The following is a 26,046-nucleotide window of genomic DNA, read 5'->3' as shown; positions in this document are numbered from 1 at the left end:
GTCCCCGCGGCTGCGCTTCACCCTCGGGTCCGTTTCCCTCTCCGGCGAGCCCAAGGTAACCAAGTTTGCGCGCCGGGGCTCGCCTTCCCCAGAGCAGTTGTTTGGGCTTATTAAATTTCAGCAGGTTGAGCCTGGAGCGTTGCTGCAATGTACTGAGACCAGTTTGAATCCAAGCCTCTCCACCGGGATGCTGGAAACCTGCCTCCGACCTGGGCACATCTGCAGATGTGGTATTTTCTCTGCCATCGGGAGACCGGAGAATTGAGCAGGGCCTAGGACAGCCCCTTCTGAGGCCTTTTTGGAAAAGCCCCCGATTTCCCAGGAAACTATTGATTAGTAGGGTTTGAGCGGTGCCCAGTGAGTGGCAGAGCCAGCTCGTGGGGGTTTCCTCTGTCATCTCTCCCTCCCTTGCTCCCAAGAAGCAGCTTCTCAGCAGCCACTGTGACACCATGTGGTGTCCCCGTGGTGGCCTCCAGACAGCCCCGGCAACAGCCACCCTGTCACAGGAGGAAATTCACAGAATCACAGAAAAGTTGAGGTTGGAAGGGACCTCTGGAGGTCATCTGGTCCAACCCCCCTGCTCAAGCAGGGCCACCTAGAACTGGTTGCTTCGGACCATGTCCAGATGGCTTTTGAACTTTCCCAAGGATGGAGACTTCACAACCTCCCTGGGCAACCGGTGCCAGTGCTCGGTCACCCTCACAGTGAAAAAGGGTTTCCTGATGTTCCGGGTGAACCTCCTGAGTTTCAGTTTGTGCCCATTGCCTCTGGTCCTGGGCACCACTGGAGAGAGCCTGCGTCCGTCTTCTTTGCACCCTCCCTCCAGGTATTTATGTGCATTGATGAGATCCTCCTGAGCCTTCTCTTCTCCAGGCTGAACAGTCCCAGCTCTCTCAGCCTTTCCTCATAGGAGAGATGCTCCAGTCCCTTTGTCATCTTTGTGGCCCTTCATTGGACTCTCTCCAGTATGCCCATGTCTCTCTTGTGCTGGGGACCCCAGAACTGGACCAGCACTCCAGGTGTGGCCTCACAAGTGCTGAGTAGACCTGCTGGCAACACTTCTAATGCAGCCCGGGATACCATCCACCTTCTTTGCTGCAAAGGCACATTGCTGGGTCAGGTTCAACATGGTGTCCATCAGGACCCTCAGGTCCTTTTCAGCCAGGCTGCTTTCCAGCTAGGTGGCTCCCAGCATGTATCAGTGCATGGGGCTGTTCCACCCCAAGTGCAGGACTTTGCACTTCTTGTTGAAGTTCATTAGGTTCCTGTCAGCCCATTTCTTCAGCCTGTTGAGGTCCCTCTGGATGACAGCACAACCCTCTGGCGTATGAGCTGCTCCTCCGAGTTTGGTGTCATCTGCAAACTTGCTGAGGGTACACTCTGGCCCATCATCCAGATCATTAATGAAGATGTTGAACAGGACTGGACCTTGTATTGATCCCTGGGGTACACCATAGTTACTGGCCTCAAACTAGACTTCGTGCCACTGATCACCACCCTCTGGTCCTGGCCATTCAGCCAGTTTTCAATCCACCTGTCTGCACATCCAGCCTGTACATGAACAGCTTCTCTGTGAGGATCTTGTGGGAGACAGCGTCAAAGGCCTTACTGAAGTCCAGGTAGACAATATCCACTGCTCTCCCCTCATCTACCAGGCCAATCACTTCATCATGGAAGTTTATTGAGTTGGTCAAGCGTGACTTCCCCTTGGTGAAACCATGCTGACTACTCCTGAATATTTCTTTGTCCTTGATGTGCATGGAGACGGTTTCCAGCATCAGCTGCTCCACCACCTTCCCCGGGACTGAGGTGAGGCTATAGTTCCCTAGGTCCTCCTTCTTGCCCTTCTTGAAGGTGGGGGTGACATATGCTTTCCTCCAGTCCTTGGGCACCTCTCCCAGTTGCCATGATCAACCAAAGTTGATTGAGAGTGGCCTTGCAGTGACATCTGCCAGCTCCCTCGGCACTTGTGGGTGCATCCCATCCAGGCGCAAGACTGGTGCGTGTGCAGGTTGCTGAAGTATTGCCTGACCCGATCCTCATCCACCAAGGGTACGTCTTGCTCCAGCTTTTCCCCTCAGTCTCTGGGACCTGGGCTTCCTGAAGGCAAATTACACTACTTTAGCATGATTTGGTTTTCAGGACTCACGTTAGCCGTCGTTATCACCTTATTACCTTTTAGGTGGCTGCAAATTGATTGTTTAATAATTCATTTTATAGATTTTTTTTAGAGCTGAAGTGAGGCTGCCTGGGCAGCAGTTTCCCCTCTGCTCCCCTTTGAGATGTTTCTTTTGCCCTCACTCATTTCTGTCAGTGCTTCCACTTTCCATTAACTCTTGCAAATAATTATCACAGGTCTTTAAATGGTGTGGGATGAATTTTGTCTTCTGTTCCTCAAGTCTCTGGCCACAACTAATCCTTTTACTACTGAAATTACAGGAAGAAAAGACGTTGGATACTTTGGCCATGTATTAATAATAGGCCGATGATCGTTTTTGGCTTCCTCGTCCTTGGCATATTCTCACAGAGCTTTTGCTTGCCGACCGGTTTGTCTCTGAAAGAAGCTGTCAGGCTCCCACTCACAGCTGTCCTGCAAACAGACATAACTTTAAACCCTGTTTTTTTCTGCTTGTCTGCTGTTTCCCTCTCCCTTGCACCTATGGGAAAGGCCGCAGAAACAACAGGGAAAAAAGGGGAAGGCCTATTCTTCAGATTAAAAAAGCGAACCCGCACCAGAGCCGGTAATTACAAAGGCCAAGCCACCACCGCCAGCCGCAGGCGCTGCAGGGACGCGGCAGCAGCGCGGAGGGAAGCTCCCCCCCCCCGGGAGCTGCTCCCCGCTCGGCGGCGGGGGCGACCGGGGCGCCCCGGGTGCGGGCGGAGCCCGCGCCTCCCCCGGCCGCCGCGGGGATCAGGGGCGGCTCGGCAGCGCTCATTGACAGCGCGTCTCTGTGGCGCAATCGGTTAGCGCGTTCGGCTGTTAACCGAAAGGTTGGTGGTTCGAGCCCACCCAGGGACGGAGCGCGGCCTTTTGCGGTGCTACGGTTCTTTTCCTCCCCCGCGGGGCCGGTTTCGCGGCGGCTGGGCCCAGCCTGCGCCGCCTTTTGCCGCTGGGAGCAGCCCGAGACCCGCTTTGGGCTCCCGGGCCTCTCCCGCCGCCGGGAGCACCCCCCCGACCCCGTGGTGCCTCCGATCGGGAGTGCCGTGCGGCGCCGCGCCGCCGCGCTCCGTCTGCCTGCTCAAGAGGGGCGGCAGGAGGAGCTCTCGTCAGCGGCAGTTTCCGTAGTGTAGTGGTTATCACGTTCGCCTAACACGCGAAAGGTCCCCGGTTCGAAACCGGGCGGAAACACGAGTTTTTCTCTTTTTTTTCCCTTTCCCTTCCCTGTGTCACCGCGGACGTCACTTTTCCCGATTCCTCCTTTAAAACCCGCCCACGCGCGGCGTGGGGGACATCCCCCGCGGCCTGGCTGGGGAGCGGGAGGCGGCGACCCGCCCCTGCGCCCGGGTTTTGCACGGCAGCGAGGCCGGGAGGGGAAGCGCAAGGGCAGGGCTGGGTGCTTTATGTTGAAGACTTGGTTCGTTCCCCTGCACACGCTTCCCGTTTGGCAAGCGGACTTTTCCCTCGCCTGCCTGAAAGGATGACCCAAAGGAGGAGAACCACGTCTCGGCTGAAACGGTCTGAACATCATCAGAAAACTTTGGAAAAAAAAACTTTGGACAAAGACTTCAAAAATCGTATGATTCCACCCCCAAATGACAGCGTTTGCCGCTGCTCGCCCCCGAACGGCGGCAGCTGTAGAAGACGTTTGGTCAGTGAGCCCAAGAACCGCTGAAGTTTTGGCTGGAGATAATGCCAGTTAGTGGCAACTTTCACGGTGCTGTGGCACAAAGCATTTAAAAAGCTCATCTTCCCATGGCAAAGCGAGGCTTGAAGATGGAGGGAAGGAGAGGGGGGAAAAAAAAAAAAAAAAAAAAAAAAAGAGATGGATACTCACTGAAATAGTTTGAAATGCTATCTTAGAAAATTCAAATGCACAACTTCTTTCCCACAGCTTCCCCCGTTACTTACATCTCTTCCTCTGCTACAGCAACGGAAAGAGCAAGACAGTGAAAATAGACACAGAAAAATAAAACAATTTACACAGAAGGTAGAGTTACAGTACGGAAGAACTGTAAAACACTGCTTAAAGGCTCAAATACATATTTCATACATAAAATTTATGGGCCACCCTCTCTCTAAGCTGAAGAGGCTGAAAACACAGTCCACTAACAGAGGGATGTAAAATAAGTTGGGGCTCTCCCACTCTTGGGCTCCCCATCTCTGGCGTTCGCACCGAGAGGTTCTGCGACAGGACCCGTCGCCAGGACCACAGCTCGTTTTCCTGCAGAGGGACGGGGAGAGGCCTCCTCGCCAGGTACTTCTGGGGCGGGTTTCCCAGAGCATTGCCAACCCCTACAGCTCGCGGCTTATTTTAACATGCAGCCTACCTGCCCTATTTCTAAACTGGAAATTTGGGGACAGGATTACAGCTAGCCCAAACCCTGTCTTGGGCATTATACAAGCCCCGTTAGATAGCCATTTGCATAAAAGAGCGGCCCACGGCTCCACCACGTTCTGCTGCGCCGCGCAGCTTCAGCAGCTCCCTCGCAAACAACCAGGCTGTGTCTGTGCTCAGCGGTGCAAAACGAAGCACGCCGCAAACTTCACCAGCCTTATAATCCTGTTAACCTTGTTCTCTCTCTCGCTCTGTCCGCTTGCTCTCTTAGATCTATACTTAGACTGTAAGCTCTTCCACTCCGAGACCGAATCCTGGTGGACTTTAAAGCACAGCGCACGCTTAGAGCTGCGTAATCTGCTCAGAAGGTAACGTGCTTTGCTGTGAGCACGAAGCAGCTCAGATGGAGAACAGCAGCTGTTTAGCTTTGCAAAAGGAACACAGGCAAGACATAATCGCTCTCATTGATACATTGTCAGGAAGGGAATAATTATTTCAAGGGAAAACCAATGCTGGAAGAAGAATAAATGGCAATAGCCAGCCATGAAAAACATCAAGATCAAAATCGGATTTGTAATCAGCACCACAACGAATTTCTACAACAGTGCTCTAGCAGGTATATGGCTGAAAATCCATCCAGGCAGCTCCTTTGCAGACGGGCTGGTTTATTGTAGGCAGGATGAGAGACGGCGGCCCTTTCTTTTTAAATAACAAGTGTTTGAACACGTCATGAAGGAGCAAGACCTGAACCAGAGTGCTACTGCCACCACAGAGCTGGCTCTCAACTCCAGAGCTGTAAATCTGCAAGTGCCACAATGGCGCCTTTCCCAAACCACAGGACACAGACTGACGAGATCGTCTGATGCAAGAGGTGAAGAAACATGAGATACAACCCCCATCAAAGTGCACAAAGCCATTAGACTTTTGGAAGTTTACCCTATAACACTGACAAACCTCCAAAATACAGTGACTGACTTCTGCTCACTAACCCTATTTGCTCTATGCCCACCTAGAGTATTTCTAATGGACAGAAAACTAATACTTCGCATTCTCTTCATGGCAAGTATAAAGCTGATCACCCAGCCTGCATTTTAAAATTAGTCTCAAAACAAAAAGTCCAGTAACCACCAAATTCCAAACGGTTTCTTTGGTCACAGGGTTTTCATTCAATCTCAGCTGAATTCTCACTTGCACGGGATCAGAGGCAGTAAAACGTTTATGGAAACAGACAAATCTTTTAGTTAACTATTTCAGAAAAAAGGCAGCAAAGAACTTGCAGCACTAACAGATTTAGTTGCATGCTTACTTCAATCTCAAGCGCTATTTACTTGCTCTTGGAGCTTCTATACATTTGTGTACCCATACTGTATCTCACGCAGCTGCAGACCGAGGACTCCGAACATTGGTTTGCAGAAATGCTGCCAGTGGCAGCCAGAGATTCTTGCTTCTGTCTAGGCATACATGCGCAGCAGGCGCGCCCCCATACCCTTCTCTACTATTAACTTTATTATAATCCTTACCACCAGGACTTTCTCATCCGCTGGAGTCTGTTCCTCATGTTGCCCTACGCATTCTTGCATCACGCCAACCCCAGGCTCGCTGCTTCACTCACCCCTGGGTCTGCGTCACGTCCCGAGCCCGTGGTGAAGGAGTTCCCGCTTCACAGCTGCGGGCAGCTGCAATCCAGTCGGCCACAGGTGGTATCGACGCTGGCAGGCAGCTCCCCACAGCTCGGGGAAACCGCTGCAATGAGCAGTCAGGGGTAGCAAGACACTGCTTTTTAGTGGTTTGCGTATATAGAAACCACCGGTTGGAAAACTCCACAGGAAAGTCCTATCACCCCCCTCAAGTCTTGTAGAAGCACCTATTTTATTCACCGATAAACTCTAATTTTGGTCAGCATTTTTTTTTTTTTTTAATAAGGGAATTCACAAACAGGCCAACATTTCACCAGCAGTACACTGGCACTTTACATTCAGAATCCATTGACTTGTTTTCTATTGTAACGTTACCAATTACAACATTTAAAACAAAGAAGGAGCTCAAGATCTTTACAAAGACTTATATTTCAAGAATGAAACCATTCATTGACTGAAGTGCCAGTTTGATAAACACACACATAATTGCAACAGAAATAGCTTGGCAAGGTGAGTTCAGTGCCACTGACAGTTTTACAAACAGTTTTTGAACCTGGTTCAAGCAATTCAAGACCACTTAAATCTGTAGCTATGCCTTGTAATAACAATTATGTTCAACTGCACCTATTGGAAGAGTAAGACGGAGGACTTGCGTTTTGAACTTGGGATCTAAAACAATGAAAAAATGCAGAGTACCTCTAAAAACAGCTGAAACAAAGACTTGCTGATAAAATCCTTGTTATTTCAGAGTACAAGAAAATTGTACAGCTAATCTAATTTAGCATATAATACCCTCAGCTCTGTGTCTATGAATTTAAAAAAGATTCCCATCTAGCAAAACGAAAGCTATACAAATCCAGAAACACCAAGATGTGAATCCCTCTGCTTACTCGCTGCTGTCCTGCCACCTTTTCATTACTTTCTTCCTATTGACCTTGCCTCTCCTTGGCACTCTCACATACGGACTGAGGTACACTGCTCGAGCCATGAAAAACTCCTAGTGACAAGAGAGATGGGTGCTAACTTACAGTTAACTTTAATTCTTTTATTAGTGAATTTGCAGTTATGAATAACTAAAAGTTACATCTGATATTCTTTCTCAGTGCTGCAAACTCTGGCCCAAATCTTATTAATTTTACTTAAAAAATAACCTGGCTCAGAAGAATATTCTGCCAGATTATATTTTCAGTTACCCAGGATGAAAACTCAGTACGTGCCATAACTTTAAATAGGAAAATTTCTACCATGTATCCATCCTTCCTTAGATCCAAGGGGCATATACATCAGTTGAACCGTAATACTGAACGGTATACTCATTGAACAGTAATTCTGAAAAGAGTAGAGTTCCTAACAGAATACCAGCCTTGAGTTTAGTGTTGCAAATGATCTTTGTATCAAAGGATGCAAACATCCCTGATTACAGAAGGTACTTTTTTTTTTTTTTAAATTTCAGACAAAAAGACTTAAGGAGTTGGGTGATCCTGTAAAATAAACCACTACTACCTAAATAATATTTCTTACACCAGTACATCATCAAGACTACTGAAGTTTATTATTTCTCAAACTCCGTAGAATATGGATAAGTTTTCCATATTAAAAGCAGCAAAAATTAAGATTCACAGGAGCTTTTAATTAAAAATCATCATCATATCTGACAGCTAAAATAACTGCTTCTCAGAAAAATAAAATGCATTAAAACCTTATTTGTCTGCTACAATAAAATTTTAAGAAAAAAAATACTGCAAATGTAAATTGTTCAAGTACAGCCAGTGTGCAATTAAATTAGTTAGAAAACATAATTTAATAGTGCTTTGTTTCAAAATATACATAATATTGAAAAATACTTAAAACCAAGAAACCGAATATTTACCAAGTTCCAAACAGAGTTTCATCAAAATGAGGTAAATCTATGTCACCTGCCATTGAGCTTGGTGCTGAGATGGAGAAAAGGTCTTCAAGGATATCTTCCCTTGTAGGACTTTCAAAAGCAAGTTTCTTCACACTGGGCTTACTTATCGTATGATGTTCTGAATTACTGTCCTTTACAGGACTGTAATAACTGTGGTCCTCGCTTGTCACTGCTGCATGGGGCTCACTGGTCTTCTCATCAGACGCTGTTGTTGCAACACTGCTATCCACCATTTCCATATACATACATTCATCTTCACTTTTTGGAGTCTCTAAGGAAGCAACAGTTGAAGTAGGGGACAGTAATTCTGCCAGTATTTCATCACTGTTATTATGGCTAGTGCACCCTGATACAGAGTTCGCATTGAATTCAGATTCATTATCTGCGACATCAATCTGATACTGCAGTTCCTTTAAAAAGCTCTGCAATAATTCGCTGTCATTGTGAGATTCAATCTGTGATGGGGTGCGTACATCTCCACTCACAGGTTTTTCACGTTTCATCTGTTCCACTGCTAGCCTATCTAGCGAAGCCAACTTTTTCTTTTTAGCATTAAGTTTTTTTAACAGTTTTAGGCGAAGTTTTCTTGTTTTGTCACTATCTGACTCTTCTGCCTTCCCAGAGTTACAGCTAGGTGAACGGAACTGAGTCGCTTTACCTGAGGTACCCAACGTACTTCCTGACTTACTCCAAGTTAGACCTTCAATAGTGGTATGACTTGCTGTTGGAAGACGAGTGCTTTGAGAAAATCCTTTGAAATTTGATAAAGGATGAGTATTATTACTCTGAGGAACCACTGACTTCGGGGTCTCAGTTGTTTTGTTTGTACCTCTGCTTTGAAATCCACCAAAGTTACTTGCTCCCTTAACTGGCAACCGCACTTCACTTATTTTTTGCATTGAAGGAGTTTTGCAACTTCTCTCATTTTTGAGAGCTGAGGCACTTGAAGGCATAAAAGAAGTATTCTTGCTTAATAATTTCTTTACCCAGCTTCCTACAAATCCTCTTTTTTGGTCTTTGCGTGACGGCTGAAAGGAATTATTGGCAGCAGCAGAATTGGCAACCTGAGAATTAACTACGATTTTGTTGGCATCTTTCAAGTCAGGTGATTTTTGCATAATATTCTCCACTGGTGACAACTTCTTGTTTAGCTGTAGTTCTGAATTTAATCCATGTTCTCCGTTAGGTAAATTAGTTCTGTCATCTGTTCTTTGAGCAAGAGATGAGTCAGATGGGTCAGGGTTGTGTTTTTTGGGCACAGAAGGAGTAATATTTGCTGGGTTCAACTCTTCCAGAGGCAAGCAAATGCTGGAATTTTCATATAACATGCATTTGTTCATAGCTAGGCTAGTTCCAGCAAACTCTCCTGTATGTGGAGCGTTAGGTGAAAAAGCTAATTCCCTCTGTTGTGTGCCCATTCCAACAACAAGGTTATTTCCCACCATCTGTCCATTCGACAGCGATTTACCTTCTGAGTGAGTTTGAATTTCTTCAAGCATCAGTGTTACAAGATCATCTTGTGCCAGATTTTCTAAACCATGATGAACACTACTTTCATCCTCAGCTACCTGCTGCTGTTTCTTATCTGGAGTTCTCACAGAATCCTCTTTGTGATGTTCTGCAGGTATTTTGTCTACAGTGCTATCAAAACCACAATGCAACACTGTGGAATTTGACTGTACATTATCAAGAAGAAAATCTTCAATATTTTTACTCTGGAACTGTGAATTTGGTTCTTCTGGCACATGGGATGTTTTCTTTTCCCAGATAACAATATGAATCTCTGAAGGAGGAACTTCAAATCTTTTATGTCTCTTGCAGTATGGACCCTTTAAATCATCACATTCAAGCCAAGTTCCTGAAAAACAAATAGCAACCAGTGTAGAAACTCAGAGACTTTTAAAATTGAAGTCACTATCTTCAGACACTTGTCAAATATTTTTATTAACCCATTCCCCTGACAGGCAGAAAATAAAGGCTTTTTTGTTTTCCTCCATTGTTTATTACATCTGAGAAAACTGGGAGGTTTCCACTGTAAAAAGATCACGCACAAGCAGAATCTGCAGCAGTATTATTACAGGTCAGAGTAGGTCAGCCAGAAAACAAAGCTAAGTTGGTTTTTTTTTTTGGGGGGGGGGTTGTTGTTTTGTTTTGTTTTTGTCTGAGCTAATAATGCTGACATCTTGTCTGAAAATACCCGCACAGGTCTGAGGGAAGAACCACCTCTCAAATTAAGTTTCTCTGCCTTTTCATTGCCTGGGTGGGATGCATGGGGTTTAAGAGAAACTGCTCATTTTAATAAACCGCCTCATCATCTGCAAATTGTTCATAGATCATTTGCAAATATTTTACAGCTTCAAGAATTTAAAAATAGATATATATGATGTATAGGATGTTCCTAATTAGGTATTTCCCAGCTGCTTCCTCTTCCTATTTCTTCTTAAACTCTGGCAGTATGATTTAGACAACTTTCATGTTGTCAGAACACTTGATAAGAGTGCACTCCATTCTCCCTACAGAAGCATGAGAATCAAAATACCTACTTCTCACCTTCTCTAAATACGGAGCTCCCGCCAATGGTACAACCATACCATTAGTAATGCTTCTAACATGGATTTGTGCCTTCCACCCCTCAGGTGTAGTAAAGTTCAGAAATGAAAAGAAACTTCACTAATGCCGATAGTTGCATAGGTTCCCTCACTTCCAGCCAAGAATGGATTAATAACTGGCTTCAAATAACCAATACCATTTGTCCCACAGCCATGCTGAGACTCTATTTTTTAACTTCATAGAAAGTTACGAAAGGAAACAACTCTACCCAAATAACTTTTGTCAGTGAGTGCTGTGTAGAACATAACACTACTGAACAAATCAGCTAAACCAAACTGAAACCTTCACTCTGAACAACAAAGTTCCCACAATTATTCACAGAATTTTAATATGCAGTTTAGAATATGGACAAAAGAAATCCTTGTTATTATATGTGGACTGTCGAGACTATTGCAGTAACCCAACAAACAGTATTTCATGTAGACTCATGAAGTATTATAATGGTTCTTACCGTCAGGATTCAAAGACCAGGTTATGAAGTGCTTCTTATCTGTTTGATACTGAACAATAGAGGTTATTTGGTAGGTGTCTTCTTCAAACCGAAATGAATAGTTCTTCAGGTTGTTATGTGGCAAGCCTTCTACGAAATGTAACATTAATATTGAGGGTACTCTAATAAAGAAACAATAAAGAACCAGTTTATTACAACAAAATAGTGGCAAAAGTTCCTCATGAAAAATCACAAGTAAGGCATCTCAAACAGTATGTAGTCCTCCCCTTGCTATTCTACTTCCACACAGGACTCTTCAGAGTGCACGGTAGTCAAGGGATAAGGATATCTCAACTGGATATTTCATTTTGTTATATATGAGGGGAAAAAAACACCACCACATAAGGGATTTTGGGAGTGGGGAAAAGGTGAGAAAAACAAGAGACAACTGTGCCATAACCACAGTAGGAAAGGACACAATTCCCAAGCCAAACTAGTAAACATGATCAGACAACAGTTTTATTTACCAACAGCAGGAGTAGTGGAAAGGCTGACACTGGCTATCAGTTGTCTATATTTACTACTTGGTAGTAAGTATTTATGACCTGGCTCAAACACAGGTGCTGGTCAGCATGCTAAACACTGCTCTATGTTTCATGTTTATTAAACACTATTTGCTATTTCGGCATTTAAGAATGATCTGAAAATCTTAAAAAGCGAGCATTTATCAGATTTTGAAGAGTAGAATCTCTGTAAACCCAAGATAATAGTTTGGTTTTGCAAGTGATACGTTCAATAAATGAAGTGTCAGGATTTTATGTATTTTATTTTCAAGTTCACATATTCAAACTTACTTTTCCAAAATCATCTGTCTTCTTTGAGATCTATCACTACAGTTATTACATGGTCCAACATGAATAGCGTTAAGTGGATGCCAATCAGGGATTATATTTGTGAATGTTGTTAGTGTTTTCCTAAATCTGGACACACACACACACACAAAAAAAAAAAAGGAGTAAGTTGAGTTGCTGATCAGAAAACAATAAATATACACACTTTACCAGGAGTAAAAAGTTACAAAAATGTCATGACAAAGCCAAATTCTATTCATATTCATGCCATTTGTGTGAATTTCACTGTGACTGCATCACATCCAAGTCAGCACTGAATTCATTTCTGCCAAACAGTATCAGTCACCATTTGTTCTCAGCAGCTCTGTGGCCTTCAGTTTCACATTATTTGCTCTTTCTCCCTTAGCATGTTATCTCTGTTTCCTTTCCAACAAGACAGAGCTTGTACCAGGACCCGCACAATTTACTAGCTAATACAGAATCTCAAGGAGAGAAGGAAGCGGTAACAAATTACCTCAGAATCCATGTTATACAAGGTTTTGTTTTCAAAAAACAGTACATTCAGAGCTGAGATTACACTGAGGTTATATTGTATAAAAATACAATGTATGGGATATTAAAGTGAAATAACATAGTTTATTCATTCATTAGCCACAGAAAGGACTTCCTTTATATTCAACTTAACCTAGATTTTTCAACTTTAAAAAAAAAAAAAACCACAGTATATAACAACAACTCTTGAACACATTGTATTAACCAGGACTACACATTAGCTGGCAGTGTAAGACAGCATTCATCTCATCTCTCTTGGGGATCGAGAATTTTATTGTCTAAACTTAACAGAGTGGAGAGAAACAGGTATTTTTCAAGTAAAACGAGCTGTCTTCTGAAGGTGTCTCTTTTTCTGCTGACTCTAAAAGGAGCCTGAATGACTAGCTGGTACCTGCAGCTACACAGAACTAAATCAATTCTCAAGACATTACTTCCCTGTAATACTGTTTTAAAACAGATAAATTATGTGAGTGAATCTCCCATTCTTTGTAATCTAAATGAATATTACAGATATTCTTCAATAGCAAAAGTGTACCAGGCATATATTCTTTAGAAGTACAAGAATCTGTATAGTCTCAGCAAAATATCAGAGTGAGCATGGCCAGGGACTCACATAGTTATTTATTATTTCTTTCTTAATTAAAGTGATAACGTTGTTTCCTAAGACATTAAACAGCAGTAAACTATTTTCAAACAGTAGCCTAAAAAAGTGGATCATGTAAAACTTCACCAAGAAGCTTAAGCTGTACAAAACCTGGAGATACAAAGAAAAATCAACTCTTACATGCAGATTTAAAAAGGTAAGATAGAACAATTATATAGAAGCTACTTAAACAAAAATCTCACCGATCCTGGTATTTGTAGCCACAACATACACATTCAAACTTCCATGAAAATGAATGCAAGAATAGTTTCTCAGCTTGTTGATCCTGTTGTAAGAGTAGAGGGAGTGCAAACACTGGACTCTCCTTCTTACCTTCAAAGATGGGGCAGAAAAAGAGAGTCACTGAATATTTGAAATCAGTTTTCAGTACTTCAAAAAGGAAGATGATACGCTTACTGCTATGATTTTAATTCCAGTTATCCCTTAAAGGCTGTATTTCTAATCCTCACAGCAAAGGGATTGCTCCATGTTATTACATTGTTATCAATGACAATTTCATGACCACAGCACAGTTACAAAGATGAGAATATGCTCTCTAAAACTTCAAAACCAGTCAACGGACAAAACAGCTGATCACACTGTAAAGTATGTGTATGTCACCCATAAACACAAATGTATTTGCAAGCTGTCTTGTATGCATACATACATATGTATTTTTATGTACTAACACACAAAGCTTTACACTTAGAGTTTCCTGAAAGTAAATACTGAGATGTTGCACTAATTACTTACCCAATTCACACTTAAGCTGAGGCTGAAGCTGTGTAAACATTCTGTTTCTGATTTCATTGAGATGAGATTCTGCTTTTGGAAGAACATCTAAAGAAAAAAATACATATTCCTTCATGTATTTGTGTAACACCCTCACCCTTTCACATGCATACGTACCCTTAACATGCACTCATTCTCTGCAAACTGATGCCTTTCATATTGACCCATACTTGCCTAAAACTGTTGGTAAAATAGCCAATGCTTGGTATTAACTGATTTGAAAATTAGAGAAGAATTTGCAGAAGTTATACACATTTTACTGCAGTCTGCTAACTAGAAATTACTTGACCTGACTTAAACTATGGCTAAGAGTGTGTACCAATAGCTAGTCACGACATTTAAGGATAACGTAACCAGACATTACAAACTCTAGCAATTCAGAGATTAATAGTAGATTTTTAAGACCAAAAGCGCAAAAATTTGCTTACATGCTTTCTAATGATGTTATAGAATTGGTAATAAAACATTTAAATGTCTTGTTCCCAATTAAATACTAATTTCCTAAGTCAGCCCTTAAAACAGTAAAAATATTTTTTTAAAAGTGTGCTTTATATATCTTAGTATGTATTCTAAATTTACAAGTTACATGGTTTATTCACAAACACATTCTTTAAGCACAACCAAGAACATAACTTCTACTACACAATCATGATCATAACCTCCACAAATTAAAGGAAGGATTTAGAACAGCTGTTGAAACTATTTATTACTTATAAAATCTATGTATATAAAAAAGGTAAAAAGATGTTTCTTGCAGCTCTATTGCTTTTGATTGTTTTTTAAAAACAACTGTATATAAAAGACGCTGAAAAACTACACCAAAGGGCAGAATAAATACTACATCTATTCTCCACAACAACACTCTTCAACCAATTCCCTTTCCGCTGTTGTCCAAATAAACTAATTTGTTTTGCAGCAATTCCTGGAAATGAAAAGGTTTAAGTTATCTCAAACGACACTATATTCCAACACCTAACATGCCCATTTAAGGGCTCTTGCACACCAGAGCTGCTTTGCAAACACAGCACCACAGAAGGGAACAAAACACATCTCAGACAGGTTCTGTGATGGTAGAGGGCTTCCAGCTAATAGCTGAAAACCTGAAATCAAGCAGCCTGACTTTCTGGCAAGCAGAGTATATGAACTACTTCAGAATCTTTTTTGATTCCACCCTCCCCCCACCTCCCCCCCATAAAATAGTATGTTTTCTCTGCCACAAGGTAGACGAAACCATTTTTGATGCACCTATTATTTTTCCCATGAAAGATATGATATTCTTCAAGTTATCTAATGCTGTTCTGGGACTACAGTCTATATATTCAAACACACACTTTTCCTGCAATGTCTACGGAAAAAAAAAAAAAAAAATCATGAAAGGTACTGGCTAACCAGAGATCTGTATTAATTCTCTAACAGATGATCTCTTAGAAGTTCAGATGTATGACACCAATGAGTTGGTTCAAGAGGACTAAAACAACCAGATCTTAGTTTAAGAGTCTTAAACTGAATCCACAGTACAGAAAATGACCAAAGGCCGTACTAGTAGATGACAGTAACACATCATCCTCTGACTCCTGCTGCGCTGCCCCCAGCTGCCCATCACTGCCCCTGTGCTTGGAGGTTACAGTCCTCAAACCTGTTAACTGCACACGTGAGTACTCACTAACCCTTTCCAGACAACGTGAGCCAGGGTAACGTGTTTGACTAATTTTGACTGAAACAGGTTAGGAAACGCTATCATCCACAACACAGTTTGCAGACCTCAGGGGAAGCATTCCTTCAATGAGCGCAGCTGGAGCCAGAAGAGAATGTACATTCCCGGTTTTACTATTTTTGGTGTGACAAGGCAACTGCCCATTTATACAACGATATAAACCACAACAGAAATTATTTTGAAGATTAAGATTAGAACACCATCCTAATATGTTAACCAACAGAGGGGAAGGAAACAAAATAAGTCTCAATTACATAAACAATTCACAAATTCTCTATGTGGGATATGACAAAAAAATTCGAGAGATGTTTAGTGTTTGATGCTTTCAAAGTGTGCACGTTTGCCTCAAGAAAAACAATTTCAGAGGTTACTGGGATTCTACTAGATAAAGCACACCACTCTGCAAATTCATGGTAATGACTTGTAACTCATGCTTTTGTGATCTTGACATAGAACGGAGGCATATTTAAATGCACTGTACCAAATTCCGCATATTTGTAGCGGATCAGATCAGTCTGAATATGAAGAAACAGCAGCTAAATTTACTCACCTTTTACTTTACTCCTTTTACAGGTATTCAGAAGCACAGTTGCTTGATTATATTTTGTTAAGAGTTTCTGGAGTAAGCATTTTCCATCATTATATTCTTTTGCTAGAGCAAATTTTAATGTTTCTAAGTGTACCAGTGCTGACAAAATACAGTCTAACCAACAAAGATTATGCATGTTTCTCCACTGAAGACATAAATCTGTGTTATTGCTGGAACCTTTATCATCTTCGAGCAAAATTTCAGATGTTGTTGAGCAAAGTTCAGAATTTGGCACGAGTTGTGTTCTGGGACTAGAAGTCTTAGGAGGACTTTCTTGAGAGCTGTTGGTGGTTGGTTCAAAATCCACCTTCTGGATGCAGGACTCCTCATTGTTATTAGTTTTTTGCTGGTCATTTTGTAACACATCGTGTAGGCTTGACTTGGGAATACATAAGCTATTCTGCTGGCATTTCACAACAGGGTCTCTATTAATAGTGTGCTCAACATTTACCACATTATTAGTTCTTGCTTTTTTTGGATGTGATTCAACAGGCGAAAAGTCACTGATATCACACAATTTCCTTTTTTTATGAGCAGATGGAACTTGATGATTTTCTGAATCAGCAGAAGTAATTATGCTGTCCAATGGTTTATAACCAAGTGGGTAGATACACTAAAGGAAAGAAAGAAAGAAAGTTACAGTGAAATCTGCAAAGCAATTTCAGGTGAACAAGAGCTAACAAAAGTACAAACCATACTCTTAAAATGGAATGTAGGACTTGGGTAAAGTGATATTTTAATGAAATCAATACATAAATTCAACATATGTATGACAGGAAAGGTGTTTTATCCAGCCACTGTCTTAAAAGCAATTGTGAAGTAAATATATCAGTAGTGATAATCAACACTACTTTTCCAGTAAATGCTTCCAACCCCTGAAAACAATCTAATTTTGCTAAGGAGAGTCCTCTTATTCTGCTAAATCCATTCCTTTAGAGTACAGATTTGGCATTATCATCTCGTGCCTGAGAGACTACTGGTGCCAAAACTGGCAGGGTATATTTCAGGCTAGCCCGATGCATTACACCGGGTATTGGTAGCGTCTTACATATACAGCTATTCTGCAATCAGAATATAGTCAAATCCGCTATTACCAATCTCCAGAACAATACTATGATTATTTAAAAGTGAGAAGGGATGGGAAAAGCAACTCAGAGACCCATATCTAGTCTAGTCTCTACTAATTTAAGAGCACTGGTCCATATGGGATTGCTATACCCTCCCCACATACACAAGCAGTGGAGAAGGGAGAGGCAGCAAAATCACGACTCAAATATTAAGCAGCACAGAAATCCAGCTAAGGTTAAACTTAAAAGGGGAAAAAAAAAAAATAGAAAAACATTGTAATTATAATTACAAACCTATTTGCATTACCTAGACTTAGAGAAGGGAAAATGGGAGACTCACATCTGCAAGAGTCGTGTGTTAGTTACATGGATCATCAAATTTTCGCCTTGTATTCCGATTCGTATGAAGATTTATTTAGTGCCACTTGTGTTCCCTTGTTACGTATGCAAAACTCTCCTTTATTCATTTTAATCTACTCTTTTTAATTCCGTAGGGTAGCTAGCTGTGCCTAAACACTGCATGCACGCAGGTTTCTGTCTATATACAGGCAAACATCATCCTGCATATGGACTCAAAGAGGTCCTATTTCAACAGTCTGCTTACCACCAACAAAATCTTGAACTTAAAGAGGTGTAACTGCTGAAGGCAAAGGCCTCTATGCAACGAAACAAAACTGTTAATTAGTGTAATACCTGAGGATTTTCACAAAGAAAAATGGACTCTTGAAAATTAATGCGGTAAGTCCGTAAAACCTGGATCTGGCCCTTCTCTTTGCAGACTGGACAATACTCATGTGCAGTTGTTTCCACAGGATTACAGTTCTAAAAACAAAAAAAAAAAAAAAAAAAAAGAAAAAGCAGCTTAAACTTATGTATTTCATATATTATCCCAAGGTAAGACATACATACATTCCAAGATAGAAAACCAATGTGCAACTTCTAAATATAATACCCAATACAATATAAAAAAGTAAACTACATTGGGTTTTTAAAATATTTGTAAGATATATATTTGTATGGTAGAGTGTTCTAAATAAATTAATCTTTTGATTTAAATATTCAAATACTTAATAAGATATCTTTAACAACACAATTATGCAACATTTCATTCCACTTGAACTAAACCAAAGGACACTTATTGCCAGGGAACACAAGCTCAGATCTTTGAAAGACAAATCAATTTTCATAAGAATGCAAACAGTTGAAAAAATAGTGCCAATAAAAAAATCATAGGCACAGATTTACTTAGAATAATCTTTCGCCATTGTTATAGATTTCCGTGGAAAATAATTTTGAGAATTTTTTTTTTGTAAAATTAAGACCAATTAAAAATCTCTCAAAGCAGAGAAAAATATGAACTTTGCACACATGTAAAACAAGTTTCAACTGACTTTTCCCAAATACCCCACCATGTGGAGTGTCGATTTCCCTATACCAGTCCCTTCTCCAATCACTTGCAAACCATTTGTAGTCTTCTGGGTATCCATCATTCTGAGCCACTGGCTAATTTATGTCACTTGTAACAATGTCATGACCACTAAGGGTTTTTCAAAGACTCCTGAAAAATAAGAAGTGAATAAAACAATTAAAGAAAAATTAGATTATTTTTTGGGAAAAAATATACCAACAATAATGCAGCCTGTATTTTCTGTGAGAATGAATTCAGAAGAGTATTTTCTTAACCGAAAATACTTTTTTTCTAGTGCAGGTTATGAACTCAAAACTTTAAATTAAGTCACATAATAGACGTAACAGCTTTAGGCCCTGAATTTGCAAGCTTTTTTGTTCTCTGCACTCTACAAGGTCTCACATATTTTCCAAGTGTACTATACTTTGCAGAAATGTAGATGTCTTGCCTGGGCATCTCAGCTTACTGCATCTAACCCTCAGAAAGAACGAACTTCTTTAAAAACGACTACAATAAGATCCCATACAGTTATAGATGCCTGCTGAGGAACATGAAAAAACCCAACCAACCAAAAAAAACCCCACTGTTGCATCTTTCAAAACAGTGAATTTAGTGCATAATAAACCATTAAAAGCTTACCCTGCAAACATAACAATTTTTAACTACAGAAGGGCATCCTGCTGCTACTGCCACTTTTTGGAAACTTCTCCTAATGTTATTTTAACAATGTTATAGACTTCCTAGCAAACTAAAGCTCTTCCACAGTATCACTGCTACGTAACTCTATTGTATATTTTACAAGTGACATAGAATATTCTATTTCAAATGATTTCTCAAATTCAGGGCCAAATTTTGCCTTTCTCTCATATCACACACACACGTTGGTGGAGGACAACTTCAGTGTGAACCAAGTACATATCAGAAGGCAGCTCCTTTAGTCCATTCCTTCACTGGCACTGAGGCTAGCTACACCCTGAATCAGCCAGAAAAACACAGATGTTTAGAACTACAGGAACCCAATTCTGCTCCTGCTGACTTCAAATGGAACTAACCAGAATAAATACATCTCTCTTTAAGGTGCAGGAAGAAATTAAGGTAAGTTGAATTGCAGAGTCATCAATGTAGTATCTTTCCTTCAGCCATGACTGTTCCCTTTTCATTACCTCCACTGAATAACATCCTCTCCCACACCATGATGTCCTTTCAACCCTTTCTTACGCTACAGCACTAACTCAGATTACAGTTCCTTTCAAAAAAAGAAATTTCCCAAGACATTCTTGGAGACCTGTGTAAATACCAGTTCAACCCAAAACCATTTATAATAACTGGGCAAGGAGATACCCTACAGAACCGGACAGAATGCTAAAAACCAACAAAGCGGGGGGGGGGGGGGAGGGAAAAGCGCAGTAGGAAAATGTAACAACTCATTTCAAATCAGTCCCCAGTGGCAACTTAAGAGAGGGTCAAAATGAGATGACGGTGTGTCCTATTGACACTTCCAATGTGGTCAGCAGCACTTTTCAGAATTCCCAGGCTGCAGCATGGTAAGACAGTATACCCTGACTTATAAAACTAATGGTTCTAACGGAAGGTAAGAACATAAAAATATCAAACCACGCGCCTTAGAGAGCATGTTTAGTTTTCAAAGTAGAGTTGGAACGTGTACAAGAAACAGCATGGTCCCGGGCTCACTCAAGGTAAAAATTAATGAATTATCTCAAAGTATACCAGTTTGCTGGGCTATAAAGGAAAGGCAAGCTCTCCAATTTTTCCCACAGTGGCAACAGCACTATCACACTGTGACTCAACTCTATTATCATGTATTAAGTCTAGCCAGGAACTTGATTTTTTTTTTATACTATTACAAGGTGTGCAGATATCAACCACACTAAAACACATAACAACTTCACTCTCCACGCTACAGCTAATAAGAAAATGTCTCTAGTTCAGGGGACTTCTAGGCAATTCCTTGGCCTGACGCAGTCTCAGCTCTCCAGAGTAAATAAAATACATAGCTCACGTGACTGGAACTCTAGGCAATTTCTCACCACATAAATACAACACACTCAAAAAGGTTACTAACACTAACAACCTGCAGGTTATTCCTTTTTAAGCATGCCTTGGTTTTATAAAACATATTTATTTCTTTGCAAGTCTCTGTTTTCCCTGTCATGCCTCTCAAAATGAAAGCGAGTATTTTTTTCAATTATGTTCTCTGTTACTTCTGCTCTTCTTTTTAAAGCTTAAATACTGTTCTGAGATGTACAATACCTCCCCCGACTATAATCACCCAGCAATAGTACTATAGTACTGGAGTCCAAGACTTTTAATGCACTTACAAATACATAAACATTAAAAGAAAACTATTAATTGTCCTTTGATTTCAAAGACATAAACACAACAAGCAAATAAAATGGATCTGCCACTACTAGATACGCAGTGGTACCAAGCAGCCTGCCTGTACATTTCAGTATTTGTAACGTTACAGCAAGTTATTAGTGATCTTTGCATAATGTACAAAAATTTGGCATCAGATCAACAGCTGCCAAGAAAAACAGCCAGTTAAAAGACTGACTGCTGTATCAAGTACTGAAAAAACCCATTGTAGCAATGTGTAATATCTGTATTATAGATGGGAAAGTACACAGGAAGGAGCTTTCAAGCTTACTGGGTCATGTTTTAAACCATTTATGCTACTTTCCTTCTTTTATCCTAGATACTTGAAAAATGTAATGCAGACTATGCTATGGACCTGCTATAATTATTAAGGCTATGGTTATGCTTCCTTGAGTAGATGAGTTGATCTAACGGCTTGCTGCTGCAGAATAGGGAGGTCTCTCTCCTCTTCTTTCTCCCCCCCACCTTCCCCGACAGCTCACATCCTTGCCAGACTTTTCACAAGCTAACCGAACTCACAAAACAGAGGAAAACTCAGTAAAGCACAAGTTTTTCTGGTACGCTGGTGAGTTAAATTGGCCTACGAAAAGGTCCAATAAGCTACAGAGCTGACAGGGCAGAAGACAGAAAAAAATGAAATATGGGTTTGATGGATGGACTGTTAGATGGCTAAGGAATTGGCTGGATGGTCGCATCCAAAGAGTTGCAGTCAACAGCTCAATGTCCCAAGTAGAAACCAGTAATGACTGGTGCCCCTCAGGGCCTATATTGGGACCAGTACTGTTTAATATCTTCACCAATGACACAGACAGTGGGATTGAGTGCACCCTCAGTGAGTTTGCAGATGACACCAAGCTGTGTGGTGCGGTTGACACACCTGAGGGACAGGATGCCATCCAGAGGGACCGTGACAGGCTAAAGATGGGCCCGTACGAACCTCATGAGGTTCAATAAGACCAAGTAGAAGGTCCTGCACCTGGGTTGGGGCGACCCCCACTGTCAATACAGGCTGGGGGATGAAGGGATTGAGAGCAGCCCTGCCAAGAAGGACTTGGGGGTACTGACAGATGAAAAGCTGGACATGAGCCAGCAACATGCGCTCGCAGCCCAGAAAGCCAACCGTATCCTGGGCTGCATCAAAAGCAGCGTGGCCAGCAGGTCGAGGGAGGTGATTCTGCCCCTCTACTCTGCTCTGGTGAGACCCCACCTGGAGTGCTGCATCCAGTTCTGGGGTCCTCAGCACAGGAAAGACATGGACCTGTTGGAGCGGGTCCAGAGGAGGGCCACAGAAGTGATCAGAGGGATGGAGCACCTCTCCTGTGAAGAAAGGCTGAAAGAGCTGCGGTTGTTCAGCCTGGAGAAGAGAAGGCTCTGGGGAGACCTTATTGCAGCCTTTCAGTACTTAAAGGGGTCTTATAAGAAAGATGGGGACAAACTTTTTAGCAGGGCCTGTAGTGACAGGACAAGGTGCAACGGTTTTAAATTTAAAGAGGATAGATTTAGATTGGATGTAAGGAAGAAATTCTTTACAATGTGGGTGGCGAGACACTGGGACAGGTTGCCCAGAGAGGTGATAGACGCCTTATCACTGCAAACGTTCAAGGTCAGGTTGGACGGGGTTCTGAGCAACCTCATTGAGTTGAGGATGTCCCTGCCCAATGCAGGGGGATTGGACTAGGTGATCTTTAAGCATCCCTTCCAACCTAAACCGCTGCATAATTCTACGGTAAAAGGGACCTGGACTTTTTCGTAACAGTGAGTGGTACCTTGTGAAACACTACCTTACACATAAAAACCAGTTACAAACTGTAGTAAGCAGGTGACAAAACACTGATTACCTTACAGTGAAAAGAACATCTCCTCTTTGTTTAAATGCTAAAGGAACACTTGAAAATGACCTTCCTGTAAATCACCTTACAAGTCTTCTTTCCTTCATCAAGGGGATATTGAAAAGATGAAAAGAAACAAACAAAAGTCTAAGAAAAAAAACCTCAGAAAAATCTCCATTGTGTTATTTGTTACCTATCCATTCTTTATACAAGAAGAAACCAGAGTATTAAGTTTCTTCTTTATCTGAGGTCATAACTATAAATATTCAAAACTATTTTTATTAAAAAAAAAATTATAATTTTGGCCACAAAATGTAGTGCAAGGGTACCAAGACATTGTTGCTGTCACAAAGTAACTCTCCCTACAGCGCAGCCTGTAAAGTGCTGGGCAGAACTGCAAATCTCCCTTACGTGGAAGCAAACACATATTTCTTTCCTGCAAGAAGCCTAACACAGACTAAAGCAAATAATGATAAAACTGATGAAGTTGCCAAATAAACTAGTATGCAAGATTGTTACTCCACTGTTCTAAAAGTTTCTTCTACAATCAGACTCCATTTTAACCTCCTCATATTAAATACTCTGATGGGTGTATGACAAGGGACAGGGACTGAGTTTTGTTGAAAAATCATTCAGTCCTTCTGAAAAAAATGTGAGTTAGTGTGGGGAAAAATACAGCCTGAACTAGCGCAGTTTATTATAGCTGCAGCCAAGAGATGCAAGATTTCAGGAAGGGACTTAGTGTAGGCAGGTCCTCAGCCTCTGACCCAAGGCAGTGGGAGTGGGGGCACAGGGGTGGGATGCCAGCTAACCAGCTGCCAGGGCTGTGCTGGCCCAGCGTGCTGGTTGCTGCCCTTCCTTCAACACCAAAAAGTGCTCAACTGTTTCAGATAAACCCATGGTTGAACAGCCTCCTTGATTTTTAATCTACATCCAGAGTGATCCAGAGGCTACGGAAAGACTGTGGAAGCAAAAAGTGTTTATAGAGCTAATTGTTAGAACATAAGAAAACTGCGCAAGGGGAATATACGTATATACACACATGCACTAGCACCTCACCAAGTGCATCTTTCATTAAAGAGTGCTTTCACCCAGCGTTACCCGAGCAGAGAGAACGCACGCCTTCACCACACGGCTACTGACATGAAATACTCAGTCGGCATTTAGAAACCCGCAAGGCAGCCGCTCCGCCACAGCCCACCACAGCCACCCCCCCGGAGCCTGCCGCAGGGCTCGGCATCGCCCGCAGCGCGCCGGGCCCGCCCGTCCCCGCGGCGGGGACACGCGGCACGGCCGGGCCCCGCTCTCACCTGCTGGCTGCCGCCGCTCCCGGCCCCCGGCGCGGCGCTCCCCGGCGCCCTGCCAAGCACAGGCAGCCCCAGACCCCAGCTCGCCCGCTCGCCCACCGGCCGCCTCCCCTCAGCGGCCTTCCCGCGCGGCCCGCCCCCGCCGCACGTGCGCTTAGCGGGCGCAGGCGCGGCCCCCGCCGCGCGGCCGCTGGGCGCCGGCCGTTACTCACGCACTCACCGGCCGTTACTCGTCCACCGGCCGTTACTCGCCCGCCGTTGCCTCGGAGCGGCCGGCGGCGTCAAGCGCAACCCCCGCCGCCCCCTGCCCGGCTGCTGCGCAGTTTCCGGCGCCTCCCCGCCGCCATGCCAGCCCGCCCCGCCCCGCTCCCGGCAGGCAGCGGAGGCGGAGCCGCCGGCGGGCGGGAGCGGGGCTGCGCGGCGGCAGTGTGAGCAGCGCCTGAGGTATTCTCCCCTCCCCTCTGCCCTTCCTCCTCGCTCCCTCAGGCGGAGCGGTGGGAGGGAACGATCCGGGCCGTGGCCCGCTCGCCTCCGTGGGGGCCGGGCCTACGAGGAGCAAGCGGAGCACCGCTCCCCTCCGCCGCGTCCCCCGGCGCCCGAGCAAGGAGGGGGGGCCCGCACCTGCTCCCCCGCCAGCCGGAGGGGCGAAGCGCGGCAGCCGGGCCCGTTGCAGCTGACTGACGGGAGGCGGCAGCCCTGCCTGCCGTAGGCCTGCGGCCCCCCTGCCCCGCAGTGCCCGCCCCGGTAACGCCGCGTCGCTGCTGGCGATGCCTTTGCACGTTGCTTGGGGCAGGGAGTTGAGGATTAATCTACAATTCACTGAGCACCTGCTTAAAATCACGCCCAGGGTGTGAACCTCGTCCGAGGTCCGGTACCTCGGGTCTTGGCTTTCTTTCCTAGTACCGAGACGCTGGTTCTGCCAGTTCTGCTTCTACCGACGTGCTGCGGTGATGTGCGAGCTCCCGGTTGAAAATCTCTTCTCTTAAACAGCCTAGAGTTTGCCTTGCCGTCGTTTTTGAAGGTTTTGGTCTCAAGAGGTTGAGGTGATGTGTGGCTCTCAGTCTCAACGAGCATTTCTGCACTAGCAGTCTCAGGCTGAAATAACTCGAGTATTTGGTGCTAGCTTTTCAAACCATATTGGCCCCTTTTCCTCGAGCGCGAGCTGTAAGGAGCTCAATAGCAACGGCATTTAGGTCAATGCTCTGCTTCGGTTACATCAGGAAGGCTGTCAGCGTGGACCAAGCCAGCCTGGTCCCTGGGGCTGGAGGATGGAATGAGTCAGGAAATTGTTCTAGTGATAGCATGAAAAATGCCTTCTCTCTTATTGCCTGCCGCTGCTTTGCTGGCACCTTACTCTTGGTTGAGTTTTTAAAAAGCGTTTAGCATAAATCATATGATTTACATCGTGAAATAATCTCTTGTAACATCCGTAATCTAGCTTTTTGCTGTGGTTATTCCTTTCATTTGTACAGCAATATTTTGAAGTTTGAATTAATGTTTGAGGGTATTTTGTTCTATTGGAGGAAGTTGTTTGCCTGACTAGAGAAAGATTGTAATGAAATTTGGTAATAATTTTGTGAGGAGTACTTTTTTTAGATTGATCTGGTGTTTTGATTCATTAGTGCTTTCATTGTGGAGAATGTTTTTTTTCTGTGTACTTTCATCAGGAGTGTAAAGCACTTTTGGGTATGTTGAGTAGGAGAAAGAACTGACTGGCTCTACAGCCATCAAGACTGGTGTTTCTGCATAGGCATCCAAAGCAGTTTGTGTATTTCATCCCTTTTTCAGTTGCTCTATTTGACTGTCAAATAACGC

General features: G+C 43.1%; 1 protein-coding gene across 7 annotated transcripts; it reads right to left on the bottom strand.

The window, feature by feature from the left end:
* Window positions 1-151: 151 nt before the first annotated feature.
* USPL1 (ubiquitin specific peptidase like 1) lies at window positions 152-24,585 on the bottom strand. 7 transcript variants are annotated; one of them, XR_014227475.1, is made up of 11 exons: window positions 24,452-24,585; window positions 18,682-18,848; window positions 17,984-18,112; window positions 16,185-16,836; window positions 13,882-13,968; window positions 13,332-13,461; window positions 11,937-12,062; window positions 11,104-11,264; window positions 8,050-9,900; window positions 6,017-6,239; window positions 2,571-2,590 (listed from the first exon to the last, which is right to left on the bottom strand). XR_014227475.1 is itself a non-coding variant. In XM_082304723.1 (10 exons), exons 2-10 carry the CDS (start codon window positions 18,778-18,780, stop codon window positions 2,434-2,436), a joined length of 3,438 nt encoding a protein of 1,145 aa, XP_082160849.1. In that variant the 5' UTR covers window positions 18,781-18,848; window positions 24,452-24,585; the 3' UTR covers window positions 153-2,433. The 7 variants fall into 7 exon arrangements, 6 of the variants coding, with proteins under 6 accessions (XP_082160850.1, XP_082160849.1, XP_082160852.1 ...); XM_082304723.1 differs by lacking the exon at window positions 6,017-6,239 and having other exon boundaries at window positions 153-2,590; window positions 8,004-9,900; XM_082304725.1 differs by lacking the exon at window positions 6,017-6,239 and having other exon boundaries at window positions 2,436-2,585; window positions 8,004-9,900.
* Between the last annotated feature and the right edge of the window lie 1,461 nt (window positions 24,586-26,046).

This window comes from Platalea leucorodia, assembly GCF_965183815.1.
Source record: "Platalea leucorodia genome assembly, chromosome: 2".
In the NCBI taxonomy this organism is placed as follows: Eukaryota; Metazoa; Chordata; class Aves; order Pelecaniformes; family Threskiornithidae; genus Platalea; species Platalea leucorodia.
This window is presented reverse-complemented; position numbering and strand designations above follow the sequence as displayed.